The 14,632-nt window shown below is 45.2% G+C and overlaps 1 protein-coding gene across 1 annotated transcript in view; it reads right to left on the reverse strand.

Annotated features, from left to right (window-relative positions):
- Positions 1-13,601, reverse strand: part of usp43a (ubiquitin specific peptidase 43a) — a 96,394-nt gene extending 82,793 nt beyond the window's left edge. Inside the window, exons 1-2 of the mRNA XM_053418837.1 lie at positions 12,660-13,601; positions 164-337 (exon numbers count right to left, since the gene is read on the reverse strand). Of these exons, the coding sequence (XP_053274812.1) occupies positions 164-337; positions 12,660-13,313 (828 nt within the window). The 5' untranslated portion in view covers positions 13,314-13,601. The remainder of the gene's footprint in view (positions 1-163; positions 338-12,659) is intronic.
- Positions 13,602-14,632: the final 1,031 nt, after the last annotated feature.

A 14,632-nucleotide genomic window follows, 5' to 3' on the forward strand; every position in this document is an offset into this window, starting at 1 on the left:
GCGTGCATGGTATCAGGTATCATTACAAGAAAGTAATAAAATGACGAAACAAACCAGCAGCAGAAGAAATATTATGCATTATGATAAATCCGTGAGACCGGCCACCCATCAGATCAACATTTGAAACCAGTCAAGGCAGTGATCTCCAGCGCTGTGCACTCACCTTGGTGTCAGCTTTGGCCTTGCTGCTGCCGTTGCTGTTGCTGCTGCTGCTGTTGTTGTTGTTGAGGCCGGAACTGGCATCTTCGTGAACACTGTCCAAAAGCCAGAGGAGGAACTCCAGGGCGTCGTGCTGAGAGTTTCCACGAAACTGAGAGCTGTATTTGGCCACTATGCTCTGAGGAGAGGAGAGAAGTCATAATTAATCTTTCACATTAGGTCATTTCAAAAGTCATTAAATATTGACGTCCGTCCTGAAAAACGAGATCACGATAACATGACGTGTGGGAGTTGAGAGTTGGTTCGGTTTGGTGCACTCAGGAGAGAGATGGAAGAAACACGGGGACATTTCTCTCTCTGATCATCACTTGATGCACGCTCCTCAAAGGGGCTGACTCAGGAACATATTTGGTATTTCAGAGCAGAAAGGTTTACACTGATGTTAATGTCAGGTGGTTACTGTATCTGGCGAATTTGTCGTAATATGCATTGAGTTGCAAATTCATATTTTACTGTTTTATTTCTCTCAGTTAGTGCAAGTAAACCTCTGAATGTGTAATGCTGCAATTACAGGGTTTTTGCAAGTTTCAACACATTAAATTAAAGACTTTTTAAGGCCAGAATGAATGAAATTCAAGACCTATGTAAAGTTCAGGCACATGGTCATGGGGTCTTACATTTCATCTTAATTGAAGATAGTGTGAATTAGCCTATTACAAAAAGAACCCTCTGCAGCTTTACCACAGCCAAACCCAGTGAACACTCAGTTCCACATAATGCAAGTCTAATTTGTTGTTTAATTACACCATGCGAATATCTGTATCTTTGAGGAAGAACTACAACACATAACAATTAATATAACAGAAATACTAATGCCGCCAAAACATTTCTCTTTAGAAATTACTTTAAAACACGATGGAAGTAACGTTAAATGAATGTTAACTTAATAGGGACCTCAAACTCTTCTGGCAAATTTTTCAAATCAGAATTAATGATGTTGAACTGTTCAAAGCAAAGAGTTAGACCCTGACAAACTATTTATATCATTATAATTAAATTCAACTTAATCACCCTTTCATAAACTCACAGTCAGTCGAGGTTTACTGTTTTAAGGATATATAAGACACAAACATGTAAGACTGAGGCAGAATACTCCGTTTATAGTATTAAAGCTGACCAATCTGCTCCTACCGTAAAATTTTCAGATAAAGATAATGTTATTTCTGCCAGCATATCAGTACACAAATCAGATACATGATTTGTGTTGCTGAATGTGAAGAAATTGTTCTCTTAACATATTCATGACTGATACAGAGGAAATAAAATAAAAGATTGGCAGTGTCTAATTCAGTTATGAGTTTGTGATTCAGAAAAACTGACAACTAAACTAATTACAACACACACACACACACACACACACACACACACACACACACACACACACACACACACACACACACACACACACACACACACACACACACACACACACACACACACACACACACACACACACCTCAGCCTTTGCATCATTCTCCCTCTCTGTGTGTGACTGACAGGATCCAGGCTCTGCTCCACATCTCATTAAAAATCTCCACATCATACCTGCACTATCCCTGTTTCTAAATATAAATATGATGGTGACCCCCCCCGCCGCCACCGCCCTTCACACATACACACAAACACCTGACGGAGACAGCCCACTAATGAGCTTCATCACTATGAGGAAGCACTGACGGGGGATGGAGGGATGAGGGACAGATGGATGGAGGGATCGGTGGTGTGAGGGAGGGTATGCTGGCGGAGTTTCAACAGAAAGACCTGTGAGTGGTTTTGCTGTCAGCGCACTGAGAGGACGGAGCAGTTGTGGCTTGGCCCAGAGAGGAAAAAGTGAGAAAACAGAGGCAGAAACCTAATTAAAAATGTAATAAGAAAATGGGAGGGGTGAAAAGACCAAGGACGAGAGAGGTGGCGAGGGGCCGGCTGAGACTGGACTCAGGAACCTGACGACATCGATAAGTTAGGAAACCATGAAAAGGAGTAGATCCTCATCTCTACGGCTTTCTCCACATCCCTTTTCTGTGACGCCAATACTGTTGCAATTTTGTGTGTGTGTGTGTGTGTGTGTGTGTATGCTCGAATTTGTAAATGTTCAAAGGCATCTGTGTGTGCATAATCCGAATTGTAGATGTAAATGCAGTACATTCTATTATGTCCTGCCACAGTTTCATTCCGATCCCAAAAAAAATGATTTGCATTCCTAATAACATTATGTGTGAAGTGCTGTTTGCAGACAGACCTTATAGTTTCAGCTGCAGCTGTGTCTTTCTCTCACTCTTCAGTCTGTGCACCTGTAACTCGGAACCTGTTACATGTGACTGTGGCCTTTGTGCACTTGCACATGCAAGTCATTGATTGAATTAATATGGTGGGTAAAGCCAAATGAGGTTTAGAAGTGAATTGAGTTTTGTACATGTGCCGGCAAATATGCATAGATCTGTATATATGGACAAATCAATGGCTGAAAGTGATTTGCTCCAAACGGTTGGTAATACAGTGAAGTCATCAGTTACAACTCAGACGGGCCCTGCAATTGGCTGTCTTTTTACGCATAATTGTATCTGATGTTTTTTTTTTATTTTATCCCGAGTGGAGGAGGTATGGCAAGCGAGGCGGCCATTTTCGTCTTTTTTCCCATGGGCATTGATTCCTGTATCCGTTCACAAATCTCAGTACGTGTTTGCTGAGTCTTTCACACATTTACACATCTGATTACACGGACGTGAATTGAGAGGCGGTGTGTGTGTGTGTGTGTGTGTGTGTGTGTGTGTGTGTGTGTGTGTGTCACAGCTGGGAATGGCAGTTTAGCTCATGTCTTTGATATCTGTTTACAGTTTTGTCTCACAGCATCTCTGGTGAAATATACCACACGCTCTCAAGAGGCATCTAAAAAAGATTTATTGAAGTGGCAAAGTTGTATTTCCAAGCAAGTCTCTCTTTTTTTAAATTGATTTCTTGTAAAGGGAGAAATGAAAGAAAGAAAGTTCTTGATACTGAGAAAAGAGGGACAGGCAGAATGTGGACTAGCAGAAAGGTTGACAGACTGAGTTCCTCTGCAAACACTGGCAGTGTTCAAGGCCGACCTGAGCCCAGCTCTGGTGGGATCTTCAGTGTTTGTTGAGCAAACACTGGGGCGCTGGTTGAGGAGAGGATGAAGGCGAGCGGAGGGGTCAACTTGAAGGAGCAAAGACCGTTTTGGAAGAACTATTGATCAGTCTAGACCAGAGGATCTCAGCCCACACCTGATCGATTGGGTTGAGGCAGCATTTCACTTAGTTCACTCTGGCTTGAAGTGTCTTGTCTTTCATTGATTGATTTTAGTCCTCATCAAACTGGAGCCTCTGAAACAAGGCCGGGTGCTATTTTACCTTATTTCAAATAAATAGATTTCAGAAGAAAAGGTTGCCACAATTCTTCAATTACTGTTGATACTCAAAAGACAAAATTATGTTAGAAACACAGTTACAGAGAATAACTGGGCTTGGCCTCCAATGTTTTGGTTCTCACTCAATGTACCTCACTGAAAAGTTAAGGCCAATGTCGGTGTTAGGGAGTAAAATATATTTTTGTAAAATGGAAATATAACGCACACATTGTTTGCATGTTAAAGATATCAACAAACCCTCCCGACGTCTTTGTCGGTGTCTTTCTACGTGTGTGAAACAGCTTTTCACCCGTGTTTGTTACTTTTTAGATCCATCGATCATTCTTCCCTCGATGATCCACTGATTGAAATTAATATTTACTGCTGATGCCTAATTCCATCAACGATTCGCCTTTTTTTTGGCCTAGTAAAAAGCTCAGTCCTGAGCAAACCTGGATACAAATGAACACAGCACAAAATAATCAAAGAAATGCCACCTTGTCACAAATAGAGAAAGGCATTGGAGCTAAAGATGACAGAATGACAAAACACAGCCATGAACCTGCGCAGTCTCCGCGGCAGGGGGGTCGCGACCTCCCAGCGGTCAGCAGAGGGGCAGGGCTGCACTCTGGCTACCTCCCCTGCGTCCACACACAGATGTGTGTGTGGCTGTCCCATCTCGCTTACCTTTGCTTCACCTCACACCATTACCCCCCCCGTGCCCTCCTCCACACATCCATCCTCCTGCTCTGTAAACAATGACGGAGCAGCAGGCGGCGGGGCTGGGGATTTACCATAAACATACATCAACCCCCCGTACCGACCCTCCTCTCTCTCGCTCTACCACTCTCCCTGAAAACACTCATTTTCACCAGCTCACCTCATCGTGGTGCCGCCTGCCAAACAGGCCGGCTGGATGGATTCCCCAGGGGCGGACGGAGGGTGATATTGACAAATTATGACAGGGTATAACCTTAAGAGGAACTGCACACACTCGCTTTTTGTTTTTCCAGACACACCATCCATTTCTCCCCCCCCCACAGGTGAGGCTGGAATGAAGCTGGATAGAATCTGTCATTACTGGCTGCTCCATTTACCGTTGCATTTTTTCAGCGGGCCCGATGTTGCCGACTCACCTCTACCGTCAGCGCAGCCCGGGCGCAGGGCAGTCATCACTTACAGACTCCACTTATACCACTGTTTCTCCCTTCATGCTGCGTTTCATCTATCTCACCCCCCCCAACACACAACCCCACTGTCCTCCTTCTCTCCTCCCCTCTTTCTATTATCTTCCTTTTGTCTTTCCTCTCTATCATATAAGAACCATTCTCTTCACTAATCAGTACCAGCTGAGCGCCTGTCCCCGGCTACCCCTGGAAAAAACACACACACACACACACACACACACACACACACACACACACACACACACACACACACACACACACACACACACACACACACACACACACACACACACACACACACACACACACACACACACACACACACACACACACACACACACACACACACACTAGATGAGCAGGAGCTCTCTTAGCAGTGTAGCACCTGTCCTCCTTCTATCATCTTTCCAAGTCTAAGCTAAATCAACCCTCTTCTTCCCGTGTTGTGGGAGGCCACTCTGGATTCACCACAAGAACAAGTAGAGATTTCTGATGTCAAACCTCAATGGTACATTTTGGAACCAGACCTAGCATTTGTCTATAAGGCAGAGAAGCTTTATAAAAGCTAAATAAAAAGAGGTTTCCTTAACAAACCCTAGCTAGTCCGCAGATGTCCCCCAAGCTTGGGATTTATTGGCCATCAGTGAGAAAACAGAAGGGAAGAGATGGGACGGAGGTAATCACCTCTGATTGGCTCACAGCCCAGGGAGGGCACCCAGGGCTCTGCTGAAAGTGAGAAAGTGATACCAGAGGATTCTCTGCTGAGAGGATGGTCAGGAGCACATCTAGGATTTTTCAGAGGGGCCACATTTGACAAAACTGGGGTAAAAAAAAAATCTGTCCACCATCTTTACAGCTTTGTGCAAATACACAAATTATTACCTCCAACAAGAAGGTTATGTTTTCATTTCTGTCTGCCACTGAACATGATAACACAAAAAGGACTGAAACAATGTTCTGTAAAACTTGGTGGAAGGGGTGGATCTGGGCAAAGGAAGGACCAATTCACTTTTAGAGTGGATTCAATAAAAGGCACTAATCCAGGATATTTAACACTCTTACATTTTGTGAATTTCTCAAAAAATAATGCAGAGATCTTTGTAAATAAATAATTTGCATCCATTCGTATTCCCCACTATTTAAATTGTAAAAAATATAGATAAAACATGATGTCCCACAGTTTGTGACGTTCACCAATCTGTAAGAAATCAAGGGACTAGTGATTGGAGAGTTGCACTTCAGGGGCCGATCCCATCACAGAGCGTGCCCCTCTGGCCCAACCCACTGGGTCCTCCCATGAGCAGGACTGTATCCGTCACCTATCGAGAGCTGTGTGAATATATATCCCATTTCAATGTGCTTCCCGTCACTGAGATAGAGCAGAAAAATCATCCCAGACTCTCCTCCGTGATTCAGTGATCATAGTCTCGCACCCCACAACATTAAAGATTGATATATTCCCGAGGCGTCCCACGCTGCACGATTCAGGCCCGGTACATAAATCATAGGAGTGAACGAAACCTGGTGGAAAAAGCTCGAATTGTAGTTCTTACCCAGACACGGCACAGACACGGCACACTCCTTCTTGTGTCTCTTTATTGCTTTTTGTCACAGCGGTGTAGGTATAATGGAGTGCAGCTCATTGAGTCGTGGGAATACATGCTGCTTCCTAAACAGCGTACGGAGGCTCTGCTACAGTACTCTGAAGTTGTGTTTTCTATGCGTGAGATGAACCGTTCTAAGTATTATCACTTCACATTCTCTTCAACAGCTGAGACAGAGATCCTGCTGCACGTCTTTGGCCAAACATAAAATACACTCATTATGAGAATATCTGCTGGGTGCTTGAAGGGGCACAATTGATCTTCTAGCCTCATACTGTTTTCAAAGCTGAAATCCCCCCAAAAATAATTTGTCCCACATCTGCTCCACTGAAGAGTGCTGCAATCACATTGAAACGAAAGGCAACCACACTGTGCAGATTCCAGGTGGTGGATATCTGCTTCCTCTGTGTGCACGTCTGTCGACTGTGTGTACATTCGCAGCGCTGAGGGTGAGAATAAAAGTGGGCCTTGAAGGAGAGCAGAGACAAGAGAAGACCAACACACCATCCTTCTCGCCGCCCTGCCTCGCTGTCACACACTTCCTGCCCTTCCAGAACAAACAAGACCACTTAGAGCACCAGGCCTCGTCCTCCCGGGCTGAGCTCCTCGGGCCTCGCCGAGCCGCATCCTCTCAAATGTAAAAACAAAAGAAGAAAAAGATGAATCCGGGCTCATCGCCGCAACTTCCTAAACTAGTTTAAGTGTCATTAAATCCTTTAGGTCAGGAGTGTAAGGCAGTAAATGGAATGAGCCTGCGCTGTTGTCAAGTCAAATTGATGTAGACAAGTGTTGGACCAACTAATAAAAGGACACTTCATCCCTGCAGATCTCATCAGCATCAGATGTGTAGCGAGGCGGTCATGGCGGGGTTGGAAATTGCAACCTTTAAATACAGAACCTCCGACGGGCTGATGACGGTCATTTGTATGCACAGATGCATCTGGATTCTGGGAGCATGTTTCTTAACGGATTCAGGGTGAGGGACAGAGATCTTTAAACCTTCTCGTTTCTCATCAACTCTACGATCTTCCTCCAGAGAAGAGGAGAGAACATCTGAAAGTGAAAGACTAACGCTGGACTCACACGTATGTGTTGCATTCACTCTTGAAGGGGGACACGCCTGACACTGACACGAGGCCGGCGCGATCATCATAAAGACAACAAAGATGGTTTCATGCTAGGGACACACAACAGACCCAGGGAGAAGTGCACCAGAAATACAATGCAGAACCAGATGAACACACACCAGGTTCACCAGCTGCCTCTGCCAGCCTCTCTGGGATTAACAGGATTTGATTGAACAGTGCCGAGCTCTGCTCAACTTCTGCCGTACGCAGTGCGAAGGACACGACACTGAACCATAATGCAGTTCAGCAACATATGACATCCCCCCCCTTACAAGGTGAATGAGCAGCGTTTCGGTCGAAGCCTCAAAAGCATTGTGACTCGCGGGTAACACAATCAGAAGCACCACTGCCGACTCAGAGTATTGCAGACACATAAGCTCCACATACGAAGAATGCAGCAGGAGATTGTCCAGGTCAGATGTGTTCAGGAATGTCCCGGACATTCGGGCGAGGGGGGGGCACCGGGGTAGAGCATGTAGGAGGCAGGGCATGACGAGTAAATTCTACTGTCATGGGTTGTCGTTAACAGCACATCTACACCGCATTGGCAACTCTGACCAAATGGTCTTGTATCTTCTCATCTTTCCAAGTTGACCTCTTCGTCATGTATGTTAGAAGTGGGCGGATCCATCCCAAAGATCGATACTATGATTTACTCCGTAATCCTCATGAGAATCAAGTTTGACGCCAATAGGATCGATACAACGGGATCTGTTTCAGTCTCTCTCCTCAATGTTGTACCCGTGCATAGAGGGAAGAGGGCTGTACACTCTTAACACATAATGATGTCATGAATGTGTGTAAACTTACTCAATCCTTTTCTCCACTGTGTCGTGCAGTTAACACACACTCAGGGCAAGAGCCTTGACCAGCTGCTTAACCCGACATGAAGTAATGGCTGAGCAAAAGAGGAGTGCTTGTTTAAACATAAAAACAACATGAGAAAGAAAACTCAGAGCTGCAGCAGAGAAGTAGGGAGGAGGGGGGAGATGCACCAGCAGCACCCAGCAGACCCGGACACATGACAGAATACTTTCAGAAGGGCAGAGAATATCCAGTTATAAAGATGTGAAAATGATATAATAGTCAAACTGTATTGGTCATCAATTGCTGTTACTTCGGCAGAGGGATTAAATATATCAGGCTACAGTTTGACATTGAAGTAATATATTCAGCCAGTTGGAACTGGCATCTATATGAATTACTTTAATAAAAAAAAAAGGGTTAGGGTTAGGGTTAGGTAACCCTAAATTGACCTCAAACCAGAAATATGAAAACATGTTTTTCATGTATGCACTTTAATTTACAATGATAGGAAAAAAAAAAAATGTTATTTGCCTTTAAAAACTGTCCTGGGTTTTAATAATAAAAAGTATTGGTTTTGGGGATATTGGCCCTAAATGACTTGGTATTGGCTCGAAACATAAATCGCATGGTATTGCCCAGCCCTAGTGTGTCACCTCTCTTTTTTCACATTTACTCTGATCGCGTATTAGAAACAACATCAACACACCCCCTCACTGCGAGTCCTCCGGACATGTTCTCGCTCTATTCTCACATTGGCTCGCTCTCAAAGTGTAAGGAGCAACTGACACAGACACTTGCTTTCTCACAAGCCCCGGGAAAATGTCCGGACTTCAGTGCATGTCTGAAACAAGCTGTGCAGTTCATTGACTTGTCAAAGGAAAGATGCATCCAGCATTAAAATGCAGCTCAACTGCCTCTTTGTAAAAAGCCAGAGGTCAGTCTGGTATCTTCAGTTGAGACATTGTGAATTCTACTGATGGGCTCCTGACTCCTACTCATTCCTAATCCCAGCCCCTCCTGACAAAAGTTAGAAAAGATACAACTTAGTACGTTTCTCCACTTCTTTGCAGGCCAGTGCTTCTCTTTCAGTGAGGATACATTTTAGAATGATGATCAGCTCTCAAAGATGTCTGCCTACAGACAAGGTGGGGTCTTGTGAGGATCACAGGAGGGACAATAAGCTTTGTTTACCAGCGCCGTCTCTCCCTCCCTCTTTCTCTTCTCTCTCTTCCTCTGAGTGCACACCATTGGAGGCATCTCAGCGGGGGGGCACCCTCCCTTTTTCCAGGCTGAATGCACTTGATACAGTAAACATCCTCTCTGCCGCTTCACCCTGGGATGAGCGGACACAAATCACTGTGTTGATGCAGTGGGGCGAGGCGAGAGAAGGGGACTGAAGGACATGCTTTCTTTGTGTTATTGTATCCTGCTATGATGAGAGGTATTAGAGCAAAACAGAGGAAAGATTGAACATCTCTGTTTGAATACAGGGCCGCATCTTCAGACATTAAGTTCTGGGGCTGATACTCAGTGTTTCCTTCATATAATTGGCCAACTGATTATCAGATTTACACTATATATGATGTTGGCAGTAGGGCTGGGGGGGAAAATCGATTCAGTTACGAATCGCGATTCTTGTGAATGACGATTTTATATCGCCATGCTGCCTCCCAAATCGATGACCAGCTCTTGTTTTTGCACAAGAATCTAAACATACCCAAGCACTAGCTTTGCATAGCCTACATGCAAACAACAGTGAAGCATAGCCTACTTTTTGTTTATTTCAAAGTCTATATTTTAAGTAAACTTTAATTAATTCTATTTGATTTACCTTTTATTTATTGTTTAAAAGTAGCCTAAGTGGTATACATTTCTTAATCTGTCAGTTTGTGTGCAGTTGACAGGGACTATACAATAATAGGGCACATTTGTATTTATATTCTCTATTGGCTGCCCGGCAGTCATTAAGTTAATGTTAATATTTGAAATAAAACTTGTAAAGCTCTAAGTGAATTTGACTGTGTTGTATTTGAAGGTATGATTCAACTGTTTTCCATGGTCCAGTATTTAAAAAAAAAAAAAAAAAAAAAAAAGGAATCGCAAGAAATCGTAATATCGAATCGCAATACATATCGTATCGCCACCTAAGTATCGTGATAGTATCGTATCGGGAGGTCCCTCCGATTCCCGTCCCTAGTTGGCAGGTCGTCCTATTCCCCTACTTGTATCTCTCCTCATGCTGTTTCGTGAGATGGTTCTTCAAATACTTAATGAGACTGCTGATGAATTGGGCAACACTAGTGACACCTCTCGAAACTTAAGTCTTGCATATGGTACAAGTCGCCGCTTTGCATTGTGGGACTTTCCACCGTAAAATAAAACGAAAAAAGATTTGCTCTGGCTAACGCCACACTACAGGAAATCACTTCCTCTTTGCAGATGGATACAAACAACATTCAGTCCAGGGTCAAATGACTCTGCAGTAGACACGGGTTATTAATCTGTTACGGTAGTGATAGAAACATGATATCTGGGTAAACATGCTAATTTATTCCTCTTTTACATTCTTCTGTATTTTGACAGTCAACATGCTGACGCTGCAACTTGTCTGCTCCTAAAACTTCTGGAAGTAGTCATGAACTTTCGTGTCCTTTACTTTTGTGTACTTTTGCATTTTTTGTTTTACATCTTGGGAACAACGTGCAGCAGGAATTGTTTCTTTGTACCATGCAAGATGCCAAACTGGCAAGACAGGGAGGTGGCACAGCTTCTCAAGTTACTGGTGTATTTGTGACACTGAATATGACTCAAAGGGGAGAAAAGATAAACAAACGCAAACACCTCTAGACGCTATGGGAAAGGAGGTTGAGCAGATATACCCGCATTAAAAAAAACTTGCATATACCGGCTATTTATTTGTGGAAAAGGTATAAGCCTGCTGGTTGACTGTCTTCCAACAATCGTAGAGTGCAGACTGGGGGCCCTGCTGCTCTGGCTCACGACATCCATGACTGATTCGACTAGCAAGAAGCTCAGTGTGTGACCACATGTTGATTTAAATTCCTGGTATTTGACTGGTCATTGTGCACTTGCAACGTAGCCTCCACTCTATGCTATCACATGCACTGCCAGGGAACCTTGACTAACCCCGTCTTCCACATGACGGTCCAGGAATGTAGACGAACCACCTGAAGTGGTGCATTGTTTGACAGGTGAGTCAAGCGGAGACACTGTGACCTGCACGTAATAAGTAACTGCGTGGCATGCACTCTCTAAACTACCACTGCTTCAACAAACAGGAATGAAGAGCTGAAGCCATGAGGTGGAGTGCTTGTGTGTATCTTTTTACATTGCCCCTATGATGTAACTTTATGGCACAACCAGGTTGACCTATGAACCACACGTGATAAAGTGCACACCTGACATGTTTGTTCAAATATTAGTTTTTTGCGAGTTTAGACTTTAATAGTAGGTCAAACACTTTCAAGCACTGAAAACTATAACTGCTGTGTTGGGGGGCCTGCAGGGGCCCAGGACGCACAAGTTGCACTGCAGCTATTAATGTGCCTCAACTAGTAGCCACGAAGATTCTGTGGGACGAACTAGTGTCGGTATCTAATCTGAAGATGATGACATCGAACGACAAGTTGTTTTCATACATGTCCCGACAACTGGGTCCGAAGTTTATCCCAACTTTTCCTTTCACATATGAGCAAGGCAGCGCGAGATTGTTCACAACAACAGGATCTTCTCCAGAACATTCAGGTGAGGGGGGCACCTGGGTGGGTATGCAGGAAGCAGTGTTCAGTGCATGTGCGTGTGCGTGTGTGTATCTGCCTCTGACAGACCTGTTGAGTGCAGCCCACACAGCACAACACCACAGACAGATTGATCATGTTTTGTCTAGAGACCCAGAAATCCACCTGTTCTCTTTGGCTGGACAATAAGCTGGTCACAAGTTTGCTGTTTCAATGAGTTTTAAGTAATTTGATCTAAAAAGCCTTGCAGCCCTTGAGTAAAGCATAATTCCAGACAAATGTGCAGTTAACCCATTGACACAGTTAACTCGGGCCCTTGGGGGCCTGGGGCCTCTGCATGCTGCAGGTGTATAGATGGAGCCTTACATTTAACAAAATAGCTGAATATTTGTTGTAAAACACATATGATTGATATATGAAATAATAAATGTTTTAATGTAGTATTGGCTCCTAAGAGAAGATAATTGTAAACTTTGTAATGAAAAAATAAACTTTGTCATAGCAGAAACTGTCGAGACACATCGACAGACTTGAACCCATGGCCGGTCAACATCTATCCGGTGCGTAGTGAGCCCTGGTACCCCGGTCCTCACCTTGAACTCCACGGACAGCTGCGGCGTGTACTCCAGCGTCCACAGCGCTCGAACCAGTGACGCCAGCTGCTCGGTCACCTCTCCCCGGGCGCTCGGAGGCTCCCCTGCCCGCTCCTCTCCCCGCGCCTCCCCGTTCACCTTCCCGTGGCACATGTCCAACCTGTACTGCTCCAGCCCCAGGTACTCGGCCAGCAGGTCCGTGTTGCTCAGGCACTGGACCACTGCGTTCATGAAGCAGGTGTTGCCGTGGTTCTTCAGCCCCAGCACCCCGGGGGTCTTGTCTCCGTAGCACGACGACAGCCTCTCCTTCACCGAGCCCTGAGCGGAGCAGGCTGCCGCCGCCGCCACCACCGCCGCGGAGGAGCCCTTCTTGGCGGAGGTAGAATCCCTGGAGACCTGCGGGCAGTCGTCTTTGAAGCCCGCCGAGGAGCTCTGCCCGAAGCCGCCGTCGTCGTCCTCCGCGTCCGCTGGTTCCGCGTTGCCGAAGTGCGCCAAAGTACCCAAAGTTTTAAGGATCCTTCCCATGAAATTCCCGAAAGATCGCAGCGATTTCCTCCGGATGAACCTCCCGGTCTTGTGTTTCTTCTCTTTCCGCGTCGTGGACTTGGGTTTCATGGGCTGTTTTCTGCCCTTGTGCTCCTTGCGGGGATCCATGGCTCCGTCTCGCTCTGGGACCGAGAGGAAACGAAACCGGCTGAGGAGACGCACCTGTCTGCGAGCCTGTCTGCCCTTCTCCTCCTCCTCCTCCTCTCTACTCCTCTCCGCAAACCTTCACCGCTGTTCGGCCACCGGTGCGGCGCCAGTAAGGCACATGATCTCCGGCTTCATGCTCTCGACATCCCGCTTGTTTAGTCCAGGTCTGTGTGGTGGTGGTGATCGGTGACGCTCCCTGCCGGAACCACAGAGACCAGCTGCCCCCCTCCCTCCCTCCTCACGCCGCAGGTTCACTCGCACTTCCTCATCGATGGATCGAGCGCCTGGCTGTCTCTCATTCCTCTCTCCCTCCCTCCTGTCCTCCTGTCGATGGAGCCACAAGGACCCGGTCTGTTTCTCTCACTACCCGCCCATTACCCATCTATGTAATTAACCTGCATCACTTAATTAGTTTAAAGGTGCACGCAGGGAACAGGAAACCTTGTTTTAAACAGCCACTCACCTGGATGCTAACTTTTATATGACTTGTTTATTGCACAAGGAACAAGGAAATAGTTGTTAAGCGGGTGCCAAGCTCTGAAGCTGTAGCCTGCCCCCTTCAAAACTATCACATCCTGGATAAATATCTCCAGTGGATGCCAAAGAAAACAACTTGTTATTAAGACTTTAAATTTAATTTCTATATATTATCTTGTGATTTTATGATCTTCATATTTATCTACCACCCCCATAAGTGCAATATTCATTCGATTTTAAAGGTTCAATGTGTAGAATTTAGTGACATCTACTGGTGGAGTTGCATTTTGCAGCTGAAAACCCCTCACCTCACTCTCCTCTTCCGAACTTACATCCTGAAATATCCAACACTTCACCTTAAAACTAAACTAAATCCCCTTTTCCACGGGTCCAAAAACCCACTAACACCTGCTGACAGCTGGCCTTTGACTGCAATAGGAAGAGCTGCAATGGTCTTTCATTCCCGGGTCTAATAACTCTGCAGGAGCCTCTCTCTGATCAGCAGTGATGGAAAAATGACACCCAGCTAAACGCAGTAATTGCATATCAGCGAGGTGAAGGGGCGCCTCAGTTTTCGGTGCATTCGTGACGTGGAACATGACGCACCAGGGGAGAGAACCTGAAAGGCAGACTCCTCTACTGGCATTGGGAATTGTCTTTTATTAGCGTGACAGTAAAGATCTCTCAGCTCTGTACTGTATTTCATTTCTTGCAGTAAAATTAATAGTGTTGAATCATTAAATACACTATGAACAACTATTCCTATACTCCTCCATGGCCACTTATAGGACTAGTCAGCAAAG

The sequence above is a fragment of the Pleuronectes platessa genome, chromosome 3 (assembly GCF_947347685.1).
Source record: "Pleuronectes platessa chromosome 3, fPlePla1.1, whole genome shotgun sequence".
In the NCBI taxonomy this organism is placed as follows: domain Eukaryota; kingdom Metazoa; phylum Chordata; class Actinopteri; order Pleuronectiformes; family Pleuronectidae; genus Pleuronectes; species Pleuronectes platessa.